Source organism: Pseudophryne corroboree, assembly GCF_028390025.1.
Source record: "Pseudophryne corroboree isolate aPseCor3 chromosome 2 unlocalized genomic scaffold, aPseCor3.hap2 SUPER_2_unloc_1, whole genome shotgun sequence".
Taxonomy (NCBI): Eukaryota; Metazoa; Chordata; class Amphibia; order Anura; family Myobatrachidae; genus Pseudophryne; species Pseudophryne corroboree.
In genome coordinates this window covers 1,503,040-1,528,040 of record NW_026967488.1, presented here as the reverse complement: position 1 = coordinate 1,528,040, position 25,001 = coordinate 1,503,040, and the positions used below count along the sequence as shown (strand labels likewise).

The window sequence follows — 25,001 nt, the reverse complement described above, 5'->3', positions numbered from 1 at the left end:
ACATCACACACACACTGCACTGCGAGGTCACTGCTATATAACGTCACACACACACTGCACTGCGAGGTCACTGCTATATAACGTCACACACACACTGCACTGCGAGGTCACTGCTATATAACATCACACACAGGCTGCTGCCTGACTAGCTTCCCTTCTATGCTTTCCAGCAATATTTTTACATCAGTTTCAGTGAATTGAGTACAGCACTGGATACAGCTTTGTGTCCGAGACCATTGTCCATAACCCAGCAGCCTAATGATATAAATACACTGTACAAATACAGAACCAATCTAGGAGTATGTAGAGGTTCTGTGCAGCTGGCGGGTCAGAGGTCACGTTCCCCCGCGCTGGGTGTCGCCCTTTCCCTGAGTGTCTGCGCTGGGTGGCTCCCTGATGCTGAGTGGCACCCTGTCCCTGGCTGGCGCTGGGTGTCGCCCTGTCCCTGGGTGTCAGCGCTGGGTGTCGCCCTGTCCCTGGGTGTCAGCGCTGGGTGTCGCCCTGTCCCTGGGTGTCGCCCTGTCCCTGGGTGTACGCGCTGGGTGCTGCCTTGTCCCTGGGTGTACGCGCTGGGTGCTGCCTTGTCCCTGGGTGTCGGCGCTGGGTGCTGCCTTGACCCTGGGTGTCGGCGCTGGGTGCTGCCTTGACCCTGGGTGTCGGCGCTGGGTGCTGCCTTGTCCCTGGGTGTCGGCGCTGGGTGCTGCCTTGTCCCTGGGTGTCGGCGCTGGGTGCTGCCTTGTCGCTGGGTGCTGCCTTGTCCCTGGGTGTCGCCCTGTCCCTGGGTTTCGGCGCTGGGTGTCGCCCTGTCCCTGGGTGTCGGCGCTGGGTGTCGCCCTGTCCCTGGGTGTACGCGTTGGATGTCGCCCTGTCCCTGGGTGTCTGCGCTGGGTGCTGCCATGTCCCTGGGTGTCGGCGCTGGGTGCTGCCTTGACCCTGGGTGTCGGCGCTGGGTGCTCCCTTGTCCCTGGGTGTCGGCGTAGGGTGCTGCCTTGTCCCTGGGTGTCGGCGCTGGGTGCTGCCTTGTCCCTGGGTGTCGCCCTGTCCCTGGGTGTCGGCGCTGGGTGTCGCCCTGTCCCTGGGTGTACGCGCTGCGTGTGGCCCTGTCCCTGGTTGGCGCTGGGTGTCGCCCTGTCCCTGGGTGTCGCCCTGTCCCTGGGTGTACGCGCTGGGTGTCGCCCTGTCCCTGGGTGTACGTGCTGGGTGTGGCCCTGTTGCTTGGTATCACAGTTGTGCATGTTTTACCTGCAGCAGATGATATGGGCCTGGGGAAGACGCTGACGATGATCGCCCTCATACTGGCTCAGAAACGTGGACAGAAGATGAAGGACGAGGGGAAGAAGCTAGAGTCGTGGATCTCCAAAACAGGTAATGACCCCAGCTGTTCTGTGTGACGCTGTGTGTGTGTATGGGGGGATGCTGTGGGTTGCTGTGCGTGTGTGTGTGGGTTGCTGTGTGTGTGTGTGTTGCTGTGTGTGTGGGTTGCTGTGTGTGTGTGTGGGTTGCTGTGTGTGTGTGGGTTGCTGTGTGTGTGTGGGTTGCTGTGTGTGTGTGGGTTGCTGTGTGTGTGTGGGTTGCTGTGTGTGTGTGGGTTGCTGTGTGTGTGTGGGTTGCTGTGTGTGTGTGGGTTGCTGTGTGTGTGTGGGTTGCTGTGTGTGTGTGGGTTGCTGTGTGTGTGTGGGTTGCTGTGTGTGTGTGTGTGTGTGTGTGGGGGATGCTGTGTGTGTGGGATGCTGTGTGTGTGTGTGGGATGCTGTGTGTGTGTGTGTGGGATGCTGTGTGTGTGTGTGTGTGGGATGCTGTGTGTGTGTGTGGGATGCTGTGTGTGTGGGATGCTGTGTGTGTGTGTGTGGGATGCTGTGTGTGTGTGTGTGGGATGCTGTGTGTGTGTGTGGGATGCTGTGTGTGTGTGTGGGATGCTGTGTGTGTGTGTGGGATGCTGTGTGTGTGTGTGGGATGCTGTGTGTGTGTGTGGGATGCTGTGTGTGTGTGTGGGTTGCTGTGTGTGTGTGGGATGCTGTGTGTGTGTGGGATGCTGTGTGTGTGTGGGATGCTGTGTGTGTGTGGGATGCTGTGTGTGTGTGTGTGGGATGCTGTGTGTGTGTGTGTGGGATGGTGTGTGTGTGTGTGTGTGTGTGTGTGGGGGTTGCTGTGTGTGTGTGGGTTGCTGTGTGTGTGTGGGTTGCTGTGTGTGTGTGGGGGTTGCTGTGTGTGTGGGTTGCTGTGTGTGTGTGGGTTGCTGTGTGTGTGTGTGTGGGATGCTGTGTGTGTGTGTGTGGGATGCTGTGTGTGTGTGTGTGGGATGCTGTGTGTGTGTGTGTGTGTGTGTGTGTGTGTGTGTGTGGGATGCTGTGTGTGTGTGTGTGTGTGTGTGTGTGTGTGTGTGTGTGTGTGTGGGATGCTGTGTGTGTGTGTGGGATGCTGTGTGTGTGTGTGTGGGTTGCTGTGTGTGTGTGTGGGATGCTGTGTGTGTGTGGGATGCTGTGTGTGTGTGGGATGCTGTGTGTGTGTGTGTGTGTGTGTGTGTGTGTGGGATGCTGTGTGTGTGTGAGATGCTGTGTGTGTGTGTGTGTGTGTGTGTGTGTGTGTGTGTGTGTGTGTTGCTGTGTGTGTGTGGGGGTTGCTGTGTGTGTGTGGGTTGCTGTGTGTGTGTGGGTTGCTGTGTGTGTGTGGGATGCTGTGTGTGTGTGTGTGTGTGGGATGCTGTGTGTGTGTGTGGGATGCTGTGTGTGTGTGTGTGTGGGATGCTGTGTGTGTGTGTGTGTGGGATGCTGTGTGTGTGTGTGTGTGTGGGATGCTGTGTGTGTGTGTGGGATGCTGTGTGTGTGTGTGGGATGCTGTGTGTGTGTGGGATGCTGTGTGTGTGTGGGATGCTGTGTGTGTGGGATGCTGTGTGTGTGTGGGATGCTGTGTGTGTGTGGGATGCTGTGTGGGTTGCTGTGTGTGTGTGTGGGTTGCTGTGTGTGTGTGTGTGGGTTGCTGTGTGTGTGGGTTGCTGTGTGTGTGTGGGTTGCTGTGTTTGTGTGTGTGGGTTGCTGTGTGTGTGTGTGGGTTGCAGTCTGTGGGATGCAGTGTGTGTGGGTGGGGATGCTGTGTGTGGATGAGATGCTGTGTGTGGGTAGGGATGCTGTGTGTGTGTGTGTGTGTGTGTGGGATGCAGTGTGTGGGATTCTGTGTGTGTGTGGGGGATTCTGTGTGTGTGGGATGCTGTGTGTGTGGGGGGATGCTGTGTGTGTGTGTGTGTGTGTGTGTGTAGGGGGGATGTGTGTGTGGGATGCAGTGTGTGGGTGGGGATGCTATGTGTCTTGCTGTGTGTGGGTTGCTGCGTGTGTGTGTGTGTGGGTTGCTGCGTGTGTGTGTGTGGGTTGCTGTGTGTGTGTGTGTGTGTGGGTTGCTGTGTGTGTGTGTGTGGGTTGCTGTGTGTGTGGGTTGCAGTCTGTGTGGGATGCTGTGTGTGGGTGGGGATGCTGTGTGTGGGTAGGGATGCTGTGTGTGGGTAGGGATGCTGTGTGTGGGTAGGGATGCTGTGTGTGGGTAGGGATGCTGTGTGTGGGTAGGGATGCTGTGTGTGGGTAGGGATGCTGTGTGTGGGTAGGGATGCTGTGTGTCTGGGATGCTGTGTGTGTGTCTGGGATGCTGTGTGTGTGTGTCTGGGATGTTGTGTGTGTGTGTGTGGGATGCTGTCTGTGTGTGGGACGCTGTCTGTGTGTGGGACGCTGTCTGTGTGTGGGACGCTGTCTGTGTGTGGGACGCTGTCTGTGTGTGGGACGCTGTCTGTGTGTGGGACGCTGTCTGTGTGTGGGACGCTGTCTGTGTGTGGGACGCTGTCTGTGTGTGGGACGCTGTCTGTGTGTGGGACGCTGTCTGTGTGTGGGACGCTGTCTGTGTGTGGGACGCTGTCTGTGTGTGGGACGCTGTCTGTGTGTGGGACGCTGTCTGTGTGTGTGACGCTGTCTGTGTGTGTGTGTGACGCTGTCTGTGTGTGTGTGTGACGCTGTCTTTGGGTGCGAGTGTAACGCTGTCTCTCAGAGTGTGTGTCTGTGTGTGTGTGACGTTGTCTGTGTGTGTGTGACGTTGTCTATGTGTGTGTCGTCTGTGTGTGTGTGTGACGTTGTCTGTTTGAGTGTGACGCTATCTTTGGGTGTGAGTGTGACGCTGTCTCTCTGAGTGTCTGTAAGTGTGATGCTGCCTCACCTGAGTGTCAGTGTGACGCTGTGAAGAGAAGAGAGAATCCGGAGGAAAGAGGAAAAAATCTGGATTTTGGTATTTACCGATAAATCCCTTTCTCCGATTCCACAGGGGCCACTGGAGCTCAGTTACAATGGGGAGATAGTAGGCAGTAACTGGGAGCTGGCACTTTAAAATTCTAATACTGTGGCTAGCTCCTCCCCTACTATCTCCCCTCCAAGCCAGTCTACGTAAAACTGTGCCCGAGGAGAGCTGGAATAGACAAACGTTAAAGTAGAGGAGGTTAACGCCGCCATGTAAACAAGGATAACACAAAACAAACCTGGAAACCTAACCAAACAAAAGGTCAACCTGAACCAAACAAGCAGTCACATAGTGATCTGCGCACCGTTAAGCGAAAAAGGAGGAAACAGCGCTGGGTGGGCGTCCAGTGTCCCCTGTGGAATCGGAGAAAGGGATTTATCGGTAAGTACCAAAATCCTGATTTCTCCTTCATCCACTAGGGGACACTGGAGTGCAGTTACAATGGGGACGTCCCAGAGCTCCCAAGACTGGCGGGAGAGCGCTGAGAGTCCTGTAAAACCGCTTGGCCAAACTGCAATGCAAAAGTGTCAAACCTGTAGAATTGTAGAAATGTATGACGGCCCGATCAAGTAGCCGCCCGGCATAAAGTAGTCATGGAGACCCCACGGGCAGCCGCCCACGAAGGCCCCACAGAGCGCGTAGAGTGCGCTGAAATTGAAGACTGAGGTTCCCGAGAAACTGCCAAATAAGCTTGTCTGATGGTCAGCCGAATCCATCGAGACAAGGTCTGCTTAGAAGCCGGCCAACCACGGCCGGCAGCATCATATAGAACAAATAAGGAGTCGGACTTCCGAATAGCCGAAGTCCTATCCACATAGATCTTGAGCGTCCTGACAACGTCCAATGATCTCGAAGCCGGAGAGTCCACCGAGAGGGCCGGAACCACAAGCGGCTGATTGATGTGAAAATCAGACATCACCTTAGGTAGAAAAGACATGCGAGTACGGAGCTCGGCCCTATCAGCATGAAACACCAGGTAAGGAGGTCGACAAGAGAGAGCCCCAAGTTCCGACACCCGTCTGGCCGACGCCAGAGCCAGGCGAAGGACCACCTTCCAGGTGAGAAATTTAATTTCGACCGATTCCAGAGGCTCAAACAACGAAGACTGCAGAAAAGAGAGGACCAGATTGAGGTTCTTTGGTGCTGTCGGAGGGCGAAAGGGAGGCTGTATTCGTAGAACCCCCTGAAAGAAAGTCTGAACTTCCGGCAGCAAGGCTAACTTTCTCATATGTCCTAGAGGATGCTGGGGTCACATCAAGAACCATGGGGTATAGACGGGATCCACAGGAGACAAGGGCACTTTAAGACTTTCAAAGGGGTGTGAACTGGCTCCTCCCTCTATGCCCCTCCTCCAGACTCCAGTTTTAGAATTGTGCTCTACAGAGTTTCTCGGGAAAAGACTGTTAGGTTTATTATTTTCTGGGAGACCTGCTGGTTACAGGCTCCCTGCTTCATGGGACTGAGGGGAGAGAAGCAGTCCTACTTCTGTGAGTTTAAAGGCTCTGCTTCTTTGGCTACTGGACACCATTAGCTCCTGAGGGTCTGATCGCTAGGTACGCCTAGATGCTCTTTCCCAGAGCCGGCCGTCACCCCCCTTACAGAGCCAGAAGTCAGAAGACAGGTGAGTAGAAGATCAGAAGACTTCAGTGACGGCTTTGAGGCACCACACAGCGGCCGCGCTGCGCGCCATGCTCCCACACTCGGAGGCACTGCGGAGGGCGGGGCACCCTGGGCAGCATTTTAGCCTCAAATTACTACCTGGCAAGAGCGGACTAAGTGCCAGGGCACTGTCCGGACCTCCGCCAGTATAACATTTTTCTCTGACGTCCTAGTGGATGCTGGGTACTCCGTAAGGACCATGGGGTATAGACTGGCTCCGCAGGAGACTGGGCACTCTTAAAAAAAAGATCAGGTACTATATCTGGTGTGCACTGGCTCCTCCCTCTATGCCCCTCCTCCAGACCTCAGTTAGTATCTGTGCCCGGCCAGAGCTGGATGCACTCTAGGGGCTCTCCTGAGCTTCCTAGAAAGAAAGTATTTGTTAGGTTTTTTATTTTCAGTGAGATCTGCTGGCAACAGACTCACTGCTACGAGGGACTGATGGGAGAGAAGCGAACCTACCTGCTTGCAGCTAGCTTGGGCTTCTTAAGCTACTGGACACCATTCGCTCCAGAGGGATCGAACACAGGCCCAGTCCTCGGTCGTCCGGTCCCAGAGCCGCGTCGCCGTCCCCCTTGCAGAGCCAGAAGAACCGAAGAGAAGTTGAAAATCGGCGGCTGAAGACTCCGGTCTTCATTAAGGTAGCGCACAGCACTGCAGCTGTGCGCCATTGCTCCCTCTGCACACCACACACTCCGGTCATTGATGGGTGCAGGGCGCTGGGGGGGGGGGGGGGCGCCCTGGGCAGCAATTAGATTACCTTACTTGGCTAAATAGCACATAATACAGCTAATATACTGTATATGTGCATAATCCCCCGCCATACAGCATATAAAAAAGCGGGAGAAGTCCGCCGAGAAAGGGGGCGGGGCTATCTACCTCAGCACACCAGCGCCATTTCTCTTCACAGCTCCCCAGGCTCTCCCCTGCAGTTTCCAGGCTTCAAGGGTAAAAAAGAGAAGGGGGGCACTAAATTTAGGCGCAAACTGTGTATAATAAGCTGCTATAGGGAGAAATCATTCACTTTAGTGTAAATCCCTGGTTATATAGCGCTCTGGTGTGTGCTGGCATACTCTCTCTCTGTCTCCCCAAAGGACTTTGTGGGGTCCTGTCCTCAGTCAGAGCATTCCCTAGGTGTGTGCGTGTGTCGGTACGGCTGTGTCGACATGTTTGATGAGGAAGCTTATGTGGAGGCAGAGCAGGTGCCGATAAGTGTGATGTCACCCCCTGCGGGGCCGACACCAGAGTGGGTGGATATGTGGAAGGTATTAACCGACAGTGTCAACTCCTTACATAAAAGGCTGGATGACGTAACAGCAGTGGGACAGCCGGCTTCTCAGCCCGTGCCTGCCCAGGCGTCTCAAAGGCCATCAGGGGCTCAAAAACGCCCGTTACCTCAGATGGCAGACACAGATGTCGACACGGAGACTGACTCCAGTGTAGACGACGATGAGACAAATGTACAATCCACAAGGGATATCCGTTGCATGATTACGGCAATGAAAAATGTGTTGCACATTTCTGACATTAACCCAGTTACCACAAAAAAGGGTATTATGTTTGGGGAGAAAAAGCAACCAGTGGTTTTTCCCCCATCAGATGAGTTGAATGAAGTGTGTGAAGAAGCGTGGTGTTCCCCGATAAGAAACTAGTGATTTCTAGAAAGTTACTGATGGCGTACCCTTTCCCGCCAGAGGACAGGTTACATTGGGAGACGTCTCCTAGGGTGGATAAGGCGCTCACACGCTTGTCAAAAAAGGTGGCACTGCCATCTCAGGATACGGCCGCCTTTAAAGGAGCCTGCTGATAGAAAGCAGGAGGCTATCCTGAAGTCTGTGTATACACACTCAGGTACTATACTGAGACCTGCAATTACTTCAGCATGGATGTGTAGTGCTGCAGCAGCTTGGTCCGATACCCTGTCAGATAATATTGATACCCTCGACAGGGATACTATTTTGCTAACCATAGAGCATATTAAAGACGTCGTCTTATATATGAGGGATGCACAGAGGGATATTTGCCGGCTGGCATCTAGAATTAATGCAATGTCCATTTCTGCCAGGAGAGTATTATGGACTCGGCAGTGGTCTAAAAGGCACATGGAGGTTTTGCCTTATAAGGGTGAGGAATTGTTTGGGGATGGTCTCTTGGACCTCGTATCCACAGCAACAGCTGGGAAGTCGACATTTTTACCTCAGGTTTCCTCACAGCCTAAGAAAGCACCGTATTATCAGGTACAGTCCTTTCGTCCCCAAAAAGGCAAGCGGGTCAGAGGCGCTTTCTTTCTGCCCAGAGGCAAGGGAAGAGGGAAAAAGCTACACCAGACAGCCAGTTCCTAGGAACAAAAATCCTCCCCTGCTTCCTCTAAGTCCACCGCATGACGCTGGGGCTCCACAGGCGGAGCCAGGTGCGGTGGGGGCGCGTCTCCGGAACTTCAGCGACCAGTGGGTTCGCTCACAGGTGGATCTCTTGGTTCTGCAAGTGGTATCTCAGGGATACAAGCTGGAGTTCGAGGCCACTCCCCCTCGCCGTTACCTCAAATCAGCCTTGCCAGCTGCTCCCAAAGAAAGGGAGGTAGTACTGGACGCTATTCACAAGCTGTACCTCCAGCAGGTGATAATACAGGTACCCCTCCTTCAACAGGGACGGGGTTATTATTCCACAATGTTTGTGGTACCGAAACCGGACGGTTCGGTGAGACCCATCCTAAATTTAAAATCCTTGAACACTTATATAAGGAAGTTCAAGATGGAATCGCTCAGGGCGGTTATTGCAAGCCTGGAAGAGGGGGATTTTATGGTGTCATTGGACATCAAGGATGCATACCTGCATGTCCCCATTTACCCACCTCACCAGGAGTACCTCAGGTTTGTGGTACAGGACTGTCATTACCAATTCCAGACGTTGCCGTTTGGTCTGTCCACGGCACCGAGGGTATTTACCAAGGTAATGGCCGAAATGATGATACTCCTCCGAAAGAAAGGTGTTATAATTATCCTGTACTTGGATAATCTCCTGATAAAGGCGAGGTCCAAAGAGCAGTTGCTAGTCAGCGTAGCACTATCTCAGGAAGTGCTGCATCAGCACGGCTGGATTCTGAATATCCCAAAGTCACAGCTGGTTCCTGCGACGCGTCTGCTGTTCCTGGGCATGATTCTGGACACAGAACAGAAGAAGGTGTTTCTCCCGGAGGAAAAGGCCCAGGAAATATCATCTCTGGTCATGGAACTCCTGAAACCAAAACAGGTGTCTGTGCATCACTGCACGCAAATCCTGGGAAAGATGGTAGCTTCTTACGAAGCAATTCCCTTCGGCAGGTTCCATGCAAGGATCTTCCAGTGGGACCTGTTGGACAAGTGGTCCGGTTCGCATCTTCAGATGCATCGGTTGATCACCCTGTCCCCGAGGGCCAGGGTGTGTCTGCTATGGTGACTGCAGAGTGCTCATCTTCTCGAAGGCTGCAGATTCGGCATACAGGACTGGGTCCTGGTGACTACGGATGCAAGCCTCCGAGGTTGGGGGGCAGTCACTCAGGGAAGAAACTTCCAAGGACAGTGGTCGAGTCAGGAAACTTCCCTACACATAAATATCAGACTTCCTCAGCAGACACGACCTCCACCCGGGAGAGTGGGGACTTCATCCAGAAGTCTTCAAGCTGATTGTAAACCGTTGGGAACGACCACAGGTGGACATGATGGCGTCCCACCTCAACAAAAAGCTAAAAAGATATTGTGCCAGGTCACGGGACCCTCAGGCGATAGCTGTGGACGCTCTAGTGACACCGTGGGTGTACCAGTCGGTTTATGTGTTCCCTCCTCTTCCTCTCATACCCAAGGTACTGAGGATAGTAAGAAAGAGAGGAGTAAGAACAATACTCATCGTTCCGGATTGGCCAAGAAGAACTTGGTAACCAGAACTACAAGAAATGATCTCAGAGGACCCATGGCCTCTGCCCCTCATACAGGACCTGTTACAGCAGGGGCCCTGTCTGTTCCACGACTTACCGCGGCTGCGTTTGACGGCATGGCGGTTGAACGCCGGATCCTAATGGAAAAAGGTATTCCGGATGAAGTCATTCCTACGCTAATAAAAGCTAGGAAGGATGTGACAGCACAACATTATCACCGCATATGGCGAAAATATGTTCCTTGGTGTGAGGCCAGGAAGGCCCCAACAGAGGAATTTCAGCTGGGTCGATTTCTGCACTTCCTACAGTCAGGAGTGACTATGGGCCTAAAATTGGGATCAATAAAAGTCCAGATTTTGGCCCTGTCTATTTTCTTTAAAAAAGAACTGGCTTCGCTGCCTGAACTTCAGACGTTTGTTAAGGGAGTGCTGCATATTCAGCCCCCTTTTGTGCCTCCAGTGGCACCTTGGGATCTCAACGTGGTGTTGGATTTCCTAAAATCACATTGGTTTGATCCACTTAAGACCGTGGAGTAAAAATATCTCACGTGGAAGGTGGTCATGCTGTTGGCCTTGGCTTCGGCCAGGCGGGTGTCAGAATTGGCGGCTTTGTCGTGTAAAAGCCCATATCTGATTTTCCATATGGACAGGGCGGAATTGAGGACTCGTCCTCAATTTCTTCCTAAGGTGGTATCAGCGTTTCATTTGAACCAACCTATTGTGGTGCCTGCGGCTGCTAAGGACTTGGAGGATTCCAAGTTGCTGGACGTAGTCCAGGCCCTGAAAATTTATGTTTCCAGGACGGCTGGAGTCTGGAAAACTGACTCGCTATTTATCCTGCATGCACCCAACAAGCTGGGTGCTCCTGCTTCAAAGCAGACAATTGCTCGCTGGATCTGTAGTACGATTCAGCTGGCGCATTGTGCACAGTGATTTTGGTGCATTATATGTAACTTATAAAAGCGCTGCAGGTCTGGGACATTTTCTGTAGTGTTTCAGACCGGGTTTGGGCGCTGGGGTGTGAGCTGGCAATATCTCCCTCTGTGTCTCTCCGACAGGCTTTACTGTGGGTCTGTCCCCTATAGGCCCAGTGTATCTGCGTGTGGTGGGTGCATGTGTGTCGTCGTGTCTGAGGCGGAGGGCTCTTCCCAGGAGGAGACTGTGGTAGTGACCCTGTCTGCACTGCCGACACCTGAGTGGGTGAATGTTTTGAGTGCTTTGAATGCAAATGTGGATCTGATAAATAAAAGACTGGATAAATCTGAGTCTCAGAACCAGGCATTAAAGAAATCCGTAGAGGATGTGTTGTTTCAAGTCCAGACCCCCTCGGGGTCACAAAAACGTTCATTTGCCCAGCTGGCAGACACGGATACCGACACGGACACTGACTTAAGTGTCTACTATAGTGATGCCAAATTAGATCCAAAACTGGCAAAGAGCATTCAGTATACGATTGTGGCTATAAAAGACGTGTTAAATATCACTGAGGACCCTGCTGTTCCTGATACTGAGGTCTGTATGTATAAAGGAAAGAAACCTGAGGTAACGTTTCCTCCCTCTCATGAACTGAACACGCTTTGTGAAAAGGTTTGGGAAAGTCCTGACAAAAAGTTTCAGATTCCCAAAAGGATTGTAGTGGCGTATCCGTTTCCCTCTGGCGACAGGGAAAAATGGGAGTCACCCCCAATTGTGGACAAAGCTCTATCACGGCTGTCCAAAAAGGTGGCTCTCCCGTCCCCTGACACGGCAGCCCTAAAAGACCCTGCAGATCGTAGGCAGGAAAATACATTGAAATCCATTTATGTCACCACGGGTACACTACTCAGACCAACCATTGCATCTGTGTGGGTGAGTAGTGCTATTGAAAAATGGGCAGATAACTTGTCATCTGAGTTAGATACCCTGGATAGGTATTGCATTCTTCTGACACTGGGTCATATCAGGGACGCTGCAGTCTACCTAAAGGAAGCTGCGAGAGATATTGGCCTTTTGGGATCACGGGCCAATGCCATGGCAGTCTCAGCTAGGAGAGCTTTGTGGATTCATCAATGGAATGCTGATGCTGACTCTAAGAAAGCTATGGAGTCTCTACTGTATAAAGGTGGTGTGTTGTTTGGTGACGGCCTTGCTGATTTGGTATCTACGGCTACCGCGGGTAAGTCATCGTTTTTACCTTATGTGCCTGCACCACAAAAGAAAGCACATTACTATCAGATGCAGTCCTTTCGGCCCAATAAATACAGAAAGGGCCGAGGGTCTTCCTTCCTTGCTACTAGAGGAAAGGGAAAAGTTAAACTATCACCGGCCGTGGCCGGTTCCCAGGAGCAGAAGTTCTCTCCGACTTCTGCCAAGTCCACCGCATGACGCTGGGGCTCCTCTGCGGGAGTCCACATCGGTGGGGGCACGTCTCAGGCTCTTCAGTCAGTTCTGGGCTCGTTCGGCCCTGGACCCATGTGTTTTAGAAATAGTGTCCCAAGGGTACAAACTGGAGTTTCAAGACATACCCCCTCACCGATTTTTAAAATCAGCCTTACCAGCTTCTCTTCCAGACAGGGAGGTGGTATGCGCCGCAATACGAAAATTGTGTCACAATCAAGTCATTGTCAGAGTTCCCCCGTCACAGGGAGAAGGCTTTATTCGACCCTGTTCGTGGTACTGAAGCCAGACTGCTCAGTCAGATCAATCCTGAACCTCAAATCCCTCAATTTCTACCTAAAAAAAAAAATTCAAATTCAAGATGGAATCTCTCCGGGCAGCGATCTCTAGTCCGGAGGAGGGGGATTTTATGGTGTCAGTAGACATAAAGGATGCCTACTTGCATGTTCCCATTTATCCCCCACATCAGGCTTACCTGAGGTTTGCTGTTCGGGATTGTCATTACCAATTTCAGATGTTGCCATTTGGTCTGTCCACAGCTCCGAGGGTTTTCACCAAAGTAATGGCTGAAATGATGGTTCTCCTACGCAAGCAAGGAGTCATGATTATCCCATACTTGGACGATCTCCTGATAAAGGCGAGATCCAGGGAGCAATTGATGCAGAACATTACGCTCTCCCTGACAATTCTGAAGCAGCATGGTTGGCTCCTAAACTTGCCAAAATCACAGTTGGTTCCGATGAGACGGCTGTCGTTTTTTGGGAATGATTCTGGACACAGAATCACAGAGTCTTTCTTCCAGTGGAAAAGGCTCTGGAAATTCAGAACCTGGTCAAACAAATGCTGAAACCAGCAAGAGTATCGATCCATCAATGCACTCGGCTGCTGGGAAAGATGGTGGCGGCCTACGAGGCCATTCAGTTTGGCAGATTCCATGCCAGAGTGTTTCAGTGGGACCTGTTGGACAAATGGTCCGGGTCCCATCTGCACATGCACCGAAGGATAACCCTGTCTTCCAAGACCAGAATCTCACTTCTGTGGTGGCTGCACAGCTCTCACCTCCTAGAGGGACGCAGGTTCGGGATCCAGGAGTGGATCTTAGTGACTACGGATGCGAGTCTCCAAGGCTGGGGAGCAGTCACGCAGGGGGAAAGCTTCCATGGAAGATGGTCAAGCCAGGAAATGTGTCTACACATAAAAGTTCTGGAGTTAAGGGCCATTCACAACGGCCTTCTGCAAGCGGAACATCTTCTTCGCAATCGGCCCGTCTTGATTCAGTCGTACAACATAACAGCAGTAGTATATATAAACCGCCAGGGCGGAACAAAGAGCAGAGTCGCAATGGCAGAGGCCACAAAGGTGCTCTGTTGGGCGGAAAGGCATACAAGCGCTCTGTCGGCGATCTTCATTCCAGGAGTGGACAACTGGGAAGCAGACTTCCTCAGCAGACACGATCTCCATCCAGGAGAGTGGGGTCTTCATCAAGAGGTCTTTGCAGAAGTGACAGGTCTTTGGGGAATTCCTCAAATAGACCTGATGGTGTCTCGCCTCAACAAGAAACTTCAGAGATATTGTTCCAGGTCGAGAGACCCTCAAGCAATAGCAGTGGACGCCCTAGTGACACCGTGGGTGTTTCAGTCGGTGTACGTGTTTCCTCCGCTTCCACTCATTCCAAAAGTGATAAAGATCATAAGAAGAACAAAGGTTCAAGCGATCCTCATTGTTCTAGACTGGCCAAGAAGGGCTTGGTATCCAGATCTTCAGGAATTACTCATAGGAGATCCCTGGCCTCTTCCTCTGAGGGAGGATCTGTTACAGCAGGGGCCGTGCGTGTTCCAAGACTTACCGCGACTTCGTTTGACGGCTTGGAGGTTGAACGCCGGATCCTAGCCAGAAAGGGTATTCCCAGGGAAGTCATCCCCACTCTTATTCAGTCCAGGAAAGGAGTAACGTCTAAACATTACCACTGTATTTGGAGAAAATACATGTCTTGGTGTGAATCCAAGAAGGCTCCTGCTGAAGAATTTCAGTTAGGACGTTTTCTCCATTTTCTACAAACCGGTGTGGATGCGGGCCTAAAGTTGCGCTCAATTAAAGTTCAAATTTCAGCTTTATCGGTTTTCTTCCAAAAACAATTGGCCTCCCTTCCAGAAGTTCAGACCTTCGTAAAAGACGTGTTGCACATCCAACCTCCCTATGTGTCCCCTGTGGCACCATGGGATCTTAACGTTGTGTTTCAATTCCTTCAATCTCATTGGTTTGAACCTTTACAGAAGGTAGAGTTGAAATTCCTTACTTGGAAAGTGGTTATGCTGTTGTCCTTGGCATCCGCAAGGCGGGTGTCTGAATTGGCGGCCTTGTCTCACAAGAGTCCTTATTTGATCTTCCATGAAGATAGAGCAGAGTTGAGGACTCGTCAGCAGTTTCTGCTGAAAGTGGTTTCGTCGTTCCACTTGAACCAACCTATTGTGGTGCCAGTGGCTACTGACGCTTGCTGGAATCAAAGTTTCTCGATGTAGTAAAAGCTTTGAAAATTTATGTCGCCAGAACTGCTCAGTTTAGGAAAACAGAGGCTCTGTTTGTCCTGTATGCTCACAATATTGGGGCTCCTGCTTCCAAGCAGACTATTGCGCGCTGAATCTGTTATATGATTCAGCATTCTACGGCTGGATTGCCGTTACCGTAATCGGTGAAGGCCCATTCTAACAGAAAGGTGGGCTCGTCCTGGGCGGCTCCCCGGAAGGGTCTCGGCATTACAACTTTGCCGAGCAGCTACTTGGTCAGGTTCAAACACCTTTGCGAAGTAATACAAGTTTGATACCCTGGCTAATGAGGACCTCATGTTTGGTCAATCGGTGCTGCAGAGTCATCTGCACTCTCCCGCCCGTTCTAGAGCTTTGGTATAACCCCATGGTTCTTGATATGACCCCAGCATCCTCTAGGACATATGAGAAAATAGGATTTTAATGCCTACGGGTAAATCCTTTTCTCTTAGTCCGTAGAGGATGCTGGGCGCCCGTCCCAGTGCATACTGTATCTGCAGTTATTGCTTGTGGTTAGACACATGTTGTGTTACGTTTATAGTCAGCCTGTTGCTGATGTTGTTCATGCTGTTGACTTGCGTTGTGTTAAATGCCATGTTGTACGTACGGTGTGCTTGAGGTGTGAGCTGGTATGTATCTCACCTTAGTTTAACAATAAATCCTTTTCCTCTAAATGTCCGTCTCCCTGGGCACAGTTCCTATAACTGGAATCTGGAGGAGGGGCATAGAGGGAGGAGCCAGTTCACACCCCTTTGAAAGTCTTAAAGTGCCCTTGTCTCCTGTGGATCCCGTCTATACCCCATGATTCTTGATGTGACCACAGCATCCTCCACGGACTAAGAGAAAAGGATTTACCGGTAGGTATTAAAATCCTGTTTTTTCTGACAGAAAACCGTAAGAGCAGAGACCTGCACCTTTAGTGAACCCAGTCGTAGTCCTGCCGAGAAACCCGCTTGCAAAAAACTGAGAAGGCGGGCTAAGCGAAAAACCGAAGGAGAAACCTCTCGACGTTCACACCGGGCCACATAGGCCTTCCAAATGCGGTAGTAGTGAGACAATGTGACTGACTTTCTAGCCCGAAGCATAGTAGGTATAACCGTACGAGGAATCCCCTTCCTTTTCAAGATGGCCTTCTCAACAGCCACGCCGTCAAACGTAGCCTGCGTAAGTCTGGATAAAGAAAAGGACCCTGTTGTAGTAGATCGTCCCGTAGTGGCAGGGGCCAAGGCTCGGCTACTGACAACAGGTGTAGGGTGGAGTACCAAAGCCTGCGTGGCCAATCTGGAGCCACCAGGGGGACCAGAGCGTCTTCTCTCTTGATGCGTTGCAGAACCCGAGGAAAGAGGTAAATTAACCGAAAATTCTAAGAAGCCGTGAGGGCATCTACGCCTGCCGCCGCCAGGTCCCTCGTTCGAGAGTAATAAAGAGGCAGCTGATGGTTCAGGCGTGACGCCATGAGGTCGATCTGTGGTTTTCCCCACCAGCGGACCAGCTGACAAAACACCTGGGGATGGAGCAACCACTCTCCCGGGTGCATGTCCTGCCGGCTGAGATAATCGGCTTCCCAATAGTCCACTCCTGGGATGAATATCGCAGAGAAGGACAGAGAATACTCCTCCGCCCAGAGAAGGATGTTGGTGACCTCCCTCATTGCCGCACGGCTGCGAGTGCCGCCCTGACGGTTGATGTATGCTACAGTCGTGGCGTTATCGGTCTGAACTCTGACCGCTTGACCGCGCAGCTCGAGAATGTTTATGGGGAGAGTGGATTCGTGAATTGACCAGCGCCCCTGAAACCGATGTTCGAGAGTCACTGCCTCCCAGCCTCGTAGACTTGCGTCCGTGGTGAGGCGAGTCCAATCCCACACTCCGAACCACCTTCCTTCCAACAGATGTGCCGACTGGAGCCACTAGAGAAGCGACGACCGTGCCTTTGGAGATAGCGTCACCCGCTGATGAAGGAACAGATGAGATCCTGATGTAGAAGACACAGCTGAAAAGGTCGAGAGTGGACGCGACAATACGGAAGAGCTTCGAACACAGCTACCATCTTTCCCAGAAGGCGAATGCACAGATACACTGACACCCGACGGTGTTGAAGTACCGACCTTACCAGCGTCTGCAGAGACAGGATCTTGTCCTGAGGAAGGAAAACCTTCTGATGGACCGTATCGAGAATCATCCCCAAAAACAGCAACCGTTGGAGGGGCATAAGTGAGACTTCGGGAAGTTCAGGATCCACCCGTGCCGAATCAGAAGGTCCCGCGTTATCCGGATATTCTGAAGTAACAGGTCTGACGAGCGTGCCTTTATTTGCAGATCGTCCAGATAAGGAACAGTCGTCACACCCTGCTTCCGAAGTAGGGCCATCATGACCGCCATGACCTTTGTGAACACTCTGGGAGCAGAAGAGAGACCGAACGGAAGGGCCTGGAACTGGAAATGAGCGTCCTGAATCGCGAACCGGAGAAAAGCCTGATAAGGAGGCCAAATGGGAACATGCAAGTATGCATCCTTGATGTCTAAGGACGCCAGAAACTCGTTTTGCTCCAACCCCGCAATAACAGACTGGAGGGACTCCATCTTGAACTTGAATACCCTCAAATACGGATGGAGAGCCTTCAAGTTCAGGATTGGCCTGACCGAGCCGTCCGGCTTCAATACGATAAACAGGCTTGAGTAATTGCCCTGTTTCCGATGATGAGAGGGAACAGGGATCAGTACCTTTTGCAGATAGACACTTCTGGACCGCTGCCTGTAAGGCAAGTCTTCTGTTGTCGGAAACTGGCAAACCCGCGGTAAAAAAAACGCTGGGGCGGTCGGGCTCGAAAATCGAACTTGTAACCGCAAATTATGAGATGCCTGACCCAAGTATCTGGGCAGGACTGTACCCAGACTTCCTTGAAATCCCACAGATGAGCTCCCACCTTGTGGTCTCCCAGGTCGGAGGGAAGCCCGTCATGCGGTGGTAGTGGTGGAGGACTTGACCTCTGACTGGGTTGAGGCTGTGGAACCTCTGCCCCTATGGCCACGGGAGGCGGAAGCTCCTCCCCTGGTCTCGAAACCTGGAAGGGGCACGAAAGGAGGGACCCCTGTATGGGCTGCGAAGGGCTGGAGCAGCAGAAGGAAGATAAGTCGACTTACCTCCGATGGCCTAACAAAAACAAGGCATCCAGACCTTTACCGAACAGGACCTCTCCCGTAAAGGGCAACGCTTCTGCTGCCCTTTTGGACTCTGTATCTGCCTGCCACTGCCACAGCCAGAGAGCACTGCGGGCCGAAATTGCTGAAGCGGAAATCCTAGGTTCGAGAATACAGATGTCCTTGGAAGCCTCGCAAAGATAAAGGGCTGATTCACGGATGTGTTCTGCCAACTGTATCAGCTGATCCGCCGGCAAATCGTCATGAATTCCAGAGGACAATTGCTCCGCCCAAGCTTCCATCACCTTGTTGACCCAACAACCTACCTGCTCCAGGCGATGTAATACCCCCGCCGCCAAGTAAATAGTCTTCAAGGTGGCTTCCAACTTCCTATCAGACGCCTCCTTAAGCGAAGTCACTCCAGGAACCGGCAGAACCGTCTTTTTGGACAGATAAGACACCGAAGGATCCACAATCGGAGTGGTTTCATAACGCGTCCTGCTATTCGCAGGAAAAGGATAGGAAGACAACATTTTTCTTGATACGGAAATTTTGCGTCTGGATGTTTCCAGGCTGCCGTTATGAGTGCATCTAGCTCCTCCGAAACTGGAAAAGTCACCGGCAGGCATTGGTTGGTGCCAAACCTTGAAGGGCGTAAGGCGTCCTGCTCTGTCTCTTCCACCTGTAATATTAAGCGAATAGCAGTAATAAGAGCTTCTATACCAGGGCTGGCCAAACCAGTCCTCGAGATCTACCAACAGTACACATTTTCCAGACCACCTAGCTGGTGCACAGGTGTAGTCATTACTAATTAAGATGTGCTGCATTCATTCCTAACTGACAATTCTACAGATCTCCAGGAGGCCTGGAAAACATGAACTGTTGGTAGATCTCGAGGACCAGTTTGGCCAGCCCTGTTCTATACCCTGAGCTACTGGTTCAGAGTCCTCATACACCTGATCCTCATCAGTATCCTGTATATCTACCTCTGCCTCATCTAACTGAGGCATATCATCGTCAGATTTCTGCAACACAGAGGCTAGCAATCTCTTTTTAGAAGCCTCTGTGGGGGGGACTAAAGGACTGGGCTTGGGAAGGGATTACAGCCCTAGAGAGCCCTTCAACTGATTTTGCCAGGGAAATAGCCCATGCTGGTTCTGGCTCCGGTACTGGGACAAGCTGTCAGAACTGGGCCGCCTCTCTGTCTTCCCGAGAAGCCTTCAGTTCCCCAGTCAGCAGGGACATAACCACTGTGATCTGTGATGTCCAAACAGGGGTGCTCTTGGGAGTCTGATGAGGGCTGAGCAGATGGTTCTGACCCACCATCCAGCCGCACACACCGCTGCTGGAATCTTCTGCCGACGCAGCGGTGTCCGGCCAGCTCTGGAGAGCTCAGTGTCTCCTTCAGCTAGGAGCCCATGCCGAGCCGCACGCAGCTGCAATGGAACCCCGCCGGCAGCTACCGCGGTGCAGACTGGCAGAGGCAGAGCTGCCAGTCTGTGAAGAAAGAAAAGGGAAAAAAAAAATTCTTAAAGAGAAAACCCAAGAGTGGCCAGCTCCCTTAGGCACAAAACAAAGACTGTCTTGGTGGGACATAGTAGAGGAGGAGCAAGCCACAGTGTTAGAGTTTTAAAGTGCCAGCTCCCAGTTACTGCCTACTATTTCCCATTGTAACTGCGCTCCAGTGTCCCCTAGTGGATGAAGGAGAAAGCTCCGGTAACACCTAGCACGCGTGTGTGTCTGTGTGTGTGTAACAGGAATGGAGCATGCAGCTGACGCTGTATATGGCGGAGCTGAACAGATGAATATATTGTGCAGATTGTGACACCATATCCTCCTGTTTTGTTCCCAGATTCCACCCTGATGGTCTGTCACGGGACCCTGATCATCTGCCCGGCCTCGCTGGTTCACCACTGGAAGAAGGAGGTGGAGAAGAGAGTGCGTGATGGCAAACTGCGCGTCTACCTGTATCATGGCCCCAACAGGGAGAGGAACTGCGCAGTGTAAGCCTGCATACCGCGCCCCCATATTGCACCCATACCGCACCTGTGCCTCTGTTACTCCTCTCCACCTCCATACCGCGCCCGTAGACCCCTGCGCCTCTGTTACTCCTCTCCACATCCATACCGCGCCCGTACACCCCTGCGCCTCTGTTACTACTGTCCACATCCATACCGCGCCCATACCACACCTGCGCCTCTGTTACTTCTCTCCACCTCCATACTGCGCCCATACAACCCTGTGCCTGTTACTCCTCTCCACATCCATACTGCCCCCGTACAAACCCTGCGCCTCTGTTACTCCTCTCCACATCCATACCGCGCCCGTACACCCCTGCGCCTCTGTTACTCCTCTCCACATCCATACCGCGCCCGTACACCCCTGCGCCTCTGTTACTCCTCTCCACATCCATACCGCGCCCATAAACCCCTGCGCCTGTTACTCCTCTCCACATCCATACCGCACCCTTACACCCCTGCGCCTCTGTTACTCCTCTCCACCTCCATACCGCACCCTTACACCCCTGCACCTCTGTTACTCCTCTCCACATCCATACCGCACCCTTACACCCCTGCGCCTCTGTTACTCCTCTCCACATCCATACCGTGCCCGTACACCTCTGCGCCTCTGTTACTCCTCTCCACATCCATACCGCACCCTTACACCCCTGCGCCTCTGTGACTCCTCCACATTTATTACGCACCCTTACACCCCTGCGCCTCTGTTACTCCTCTCCACATCCGTACCGCACCCTTACACCACTGTGCCTCTGTTACTCCTCTCCACATCCATACCGCGCCCATACACCCCTGTGCCTCTGTTACTCCTCTCCACATCCATACCGCACCCTTACACCCCTGTGCCTCTGTTACTCCTCTCCACATCCATACCGCGCCCATACACCCCTGTGCCTCTGTTACTCCTCTCCACATCCATACCGCACCCATACACCCCTGCGCCTCTGTTACTCCTCTCCACATCCATACCGCACCCGTACACCCCTGCGCCTCTGTTACTCCTCTCCACATCCATACCGCACCCGTACACCCCTGCGCCTCTGTTACTCCTCTCCACATCCATACCGCGCCCTTACACCCCTGCGCCTCTGTTACTCCTCTCCACATCCATACCGCGCCCTTACACCCCTGTGCCTCTGTTACTCCTCTCCACATCCATACCGCACCCTTACACCCCTGCGCCTCTGTTACTCCTCTCCACATCCATACCGCGCCCATACACCCCTGTGCCTCTGTTACTCCTCTCCACATCCATACCGCACCCATACACCCCTGCGCCTCTGTTACTCCTCTCCACATCCATACCGCACCCGTACACCCCTGCGCCTCTGTTACTCCTCTCCACATCCATACCGCACCCGTACACCCCTGCGCCTCTGTTACTCCTCTCCACATCCATACCGCGCCCTTACACCCCTGCGCCTCTGTTACTCCTCTCCACATCCATACCGCGCCCTTACACCCCTGTGCCTCTGTTACTCCTCTCCACATCCATACCGCACCCTTACACCCCTGCGCCTCTGTTACTCCTCTCCACATCCATACCGCGCCCATACACCCCTGCGCCTCTGTTACTCCTCTCCACATCCATACCGCGCCCTTACACCCCTGTGCCTCTGTTACTCCTCTCCACATCCATACCGCACCCTTACACCCCTGCGCCTCTGTTACTCCTCTCCACATCCATACCGCGCCCATACACCCCTGCGCCTCTGTTACTCCTCTCCACATCCATACCGTGCCCGTACACCCCTGCGCCTCTGTTACTCCTCTCCACCTCCATACCGCGCCCTTACACCCCTGCGCCTCTGTGACTCCTCCACATTTATTACGCACCCTTACACCCCTGCGCCTCTGTTACTCCTCTCCACATCCATGCCGCACCCTTACACCCCTGTGCCTCTGTTACTCCTCTCCACATCCATACCGCACCCATACACCCCTGTGCCTCTGTTACTCCTCTCCACATCCATGCCGCACCTTTCCACCCCTGCGCCTCTGTTACTCCTCTCCACATCCATACCGCGCCCATACACCCCTGTGCCTGTTACTCCTCTCCACATCCATACCGCACCCTTACACCCCTGCGCCTCTGTTACTCCTCTCCACCTCCATACCGCACCCTTACACCCCCCGCGCCTCTGTTACTCCTCTCCACCTCCATACCGCACCCTTACACCCCTGCGCCTCTGTTACTCCTCTCCACATCCATACCGCACCCGTACACCTCTGCACCTCTGTTACTCCTCTCCACATCCATACCGTGCCCTTACACCCCTGCACCTCTGTTACTCCTCTCCACATCCATACCGCACCCTTACACCCCTGCGCCTCTGTTACTCCTCTCCACATCCATACCGCGTCCGCACACCCCCTGCGCCTCTTTTACTCCTCACTCTCAGACATGTCTTCTTTGTACAGGTACCTGTATGTGTAATGATGGCTATCCTCTTACAGCCTGTTATTGTACTGTATAATGTGTTTATTTTTATTGGCATGTTGTAGTGGTTGTACCAGTGACGGACACTAGATGGCAGAATATCATTGTGTATTTTCACTCCCAGTCTAGTAAACCACTGCGCAGGTGCAGGACTCTCAGTGCACAGCCACGCCCACTCTCCAGCCAGGGCATAACTCTCAGTGCACAGCCACGCCCACTCTCCAGCCAGGGCATAACTCTCAGTGCACAGTCACGCCCACTCTCCAGCCAGGGTATAACTCTCAGTGCACAGTCACGCCCACTCTCTAGCCAGGGTATAACTCTCAGTGCACAGCCACGCCCACTCTCCAGCCAGGGTATAACTCTCAGTGCACAGCCACGCCCACTCTCCAGCCAGGGCATATCTCAGTCCACAGCCACGCCCACTCTACAGCCAGGGCATATCTCAGTCCACAGCCACGCCCACTCTCCAGCCAGGGCATATCTCCGTCCACAGCCAGGCCCACTCTACAGCCTGGGCATATCTCCGTCCACAGCCAGGCCCGCTCTACAGCCAGGGCATAACTCTCAGCGCACAGCCACACCCGCTCACCAGCCAGGGCATGACTCTCAGTCCACAGCCAGGCCCACTCTACAGCCAGGGCATATCTCAGTCCACAGCCACGCCCACTCCAGCCAGGGCATATCTCCGTCCACAGCCAGGCCCACTCTACAGCCAGGGCATAACTCTCGGCGCACAGCCACGCCCGCTCTACAGCCAGGGCATAACTCTCAGCGCACAGCCACGCCCGCTCTACAGCCAGGGCATAACTCTCAGCGCACAGCCACGCCCGCTCTACAGCCAGGGCATAACTCTCAGCGTACAGCCACGCCCGCTCACCAGCGAGGGCATGACTTTCAGTCCACAGCCAGGCCCCCTCTACAGCCAGGGCGTAACTCTCAGCGCACAGCCACGCCCGCTCACCAGCCAGGGCATAACTCAGCGCACAGCCACGCCCGATCGCTCACCAGCCAGGGCATAACTCTCAGCGCACAGCCCCGCCCGCTCTCCAGCCAGGGCATAACTCTCAGCGCACAGCCACGCCCGATCGCTCACCAGCCAGGGCATAACTCTCAGCGCACAGCCACGCCCGATCGCTCACCAGCCAGGGCATAACTCTCAGCGCACAGCCACGCCCGCTCACCAGCCAGGGCATAACTCAGCGCACAGCCACGCTCGCTCTCCAGCCAGGGCATAACTCTCAGCGCACAGCCCCGCCCGCTCTCCAGCCAGGGCATAACTCTCAGCGCACAGCCACGCCCGCTCGCTCTCCAGCCAGGGCATAACTCTCAGCGCACAGCCACGCCCGCTCGCTCTCCAGCCAGGGCATAACTCTCAGCGCACAGCCCCGCCCGCTCTCCAGCCAGGGCATAACTCTCAGCGCACAGCCCCGCCCGCTCGCTCTCCAACCAGGGCATAACTCTCAGCGCACAGCCACGCCCGCTCGCTCTCCAGCCAGGGCATAACTCAGCGCACAGCCACGCCCGCTCGCTCTCCAGCCAGGGCATAACTCTCAGCGCACAGCCCCGCCCCCTCTAGCTTGTGGTGAGATAGTGAGGCATCCTGTGCGGTCCGTGCAGACGCCAGTGGTGCCTCAGCTCTTACAGTGCTGTATGCAGTATTGGGAATGTATGTTCTGTACCACGCTTACACCCTGTGACAGAGCTTGTCTCACCACTAGGCTGGCGCAGTATGATATCGTCGTCACCACCTACAGCCTGGTATCAAAAGAGATTCCCACCAAGAAGGAGGAAGGAGAAGTCCCAGCTAAGGACCATGACCTGGGGGTAGGTCAGCTGAGCGGATGCGTGATGATAGAAATGTGACTCCCACTACTGTGTCTCCTGGTGTGTGTGTCGAGCGCCTGACGGAGAGGGGCTCATTCTCTTATAGTAGTGGCTGCTGTACAGTGTGTGACCGGGTGCTGCGCTGGTACATGTGAGTGTGTGTGACTGGGTGCTGCGCTGGTACATGTGAGTGTGTGACCAGGTGCTGTGCTGGTACATGTGAGTGTGTGTGACTGGGTGCTGTGCTGGTACATGTGACTGTGTGTGACCGGGTGCTGTGCTGGTACATGTGAGTGGGTGCTGTCCTGGTACATGTGAGTGTGTGTGACTGGGTGCTGTGCCGGTACATGTGAGTGTGTGTGACCGGGTGCTGTGCCGGTACATGTGAGTGTGTGTGACTGGGTGCTGTGCCGGTACATGTGAACGGGTGCTGTGCTGGTACATGTGAGTGGGTGTGACCGGGTGCTGTGCTGGTACATGTGAGTGTGTGTGACTGGGTGCTGTGCCGGTACATGTGAGTGTGGGTGACCGGGTGCTGTGCTGGTACATGTGAGTGTGTGTGACCGGGTGCTGTGCCGGTACATGTGAGTGTGTGTGACCGGGTGCTGAATTGGTACATGTGAGTGTGTGTGACCGGGTGCTGCGCTGGTACATGTGAGTGTGTGTGACTGGGTGCTGTGCGGGTGCATGTGAGTGTATGACTGGGTGCTGTGCCGGTACATGTGAGAGTGTGTGACCGGGTGCTTCGCTGGTACATGTGAGTGGGTGTGAGCAGGTGCTGTGCTGGTACATGTGAGTGTGTGTGACTGGGTGCTGTGCG

The 25,001-nt window shown here is 53.6% G+C and overlaps 1 protein-coding gene across 3 annotated transcripts in view; it reads left to right on the top strand.

Moving 5' to 3' along the window:
• TTF2 (transcription termination factor 2) overlaps window positions 1-25,001 on the top strand; it is a 143,758-nt gene that overhangs the window by 70,683 nt on the left and 48,074 nt on the right. For all 3 annotated transcript variants that reach the window (XM_063948739.1, XM_063948740.1, XM_063948741.1), the window contains exons 11-13: window positions 1,249-1,365; window positions 19,749-19,899; window positions 24,076-24,181. In XM_063948739.1, coding sequence (XP_063804809.1) covers window positions 1,249-1,365; window positions 19,749-19,899; window positions 24,076-24,181 — 374 coding nt within the window. The remainder of the gene's footprint in view (window positions 1-1,248; window positions 1,366-19,748; window positions 19,900-24,075; window positions 24,182-25,001) is intronic.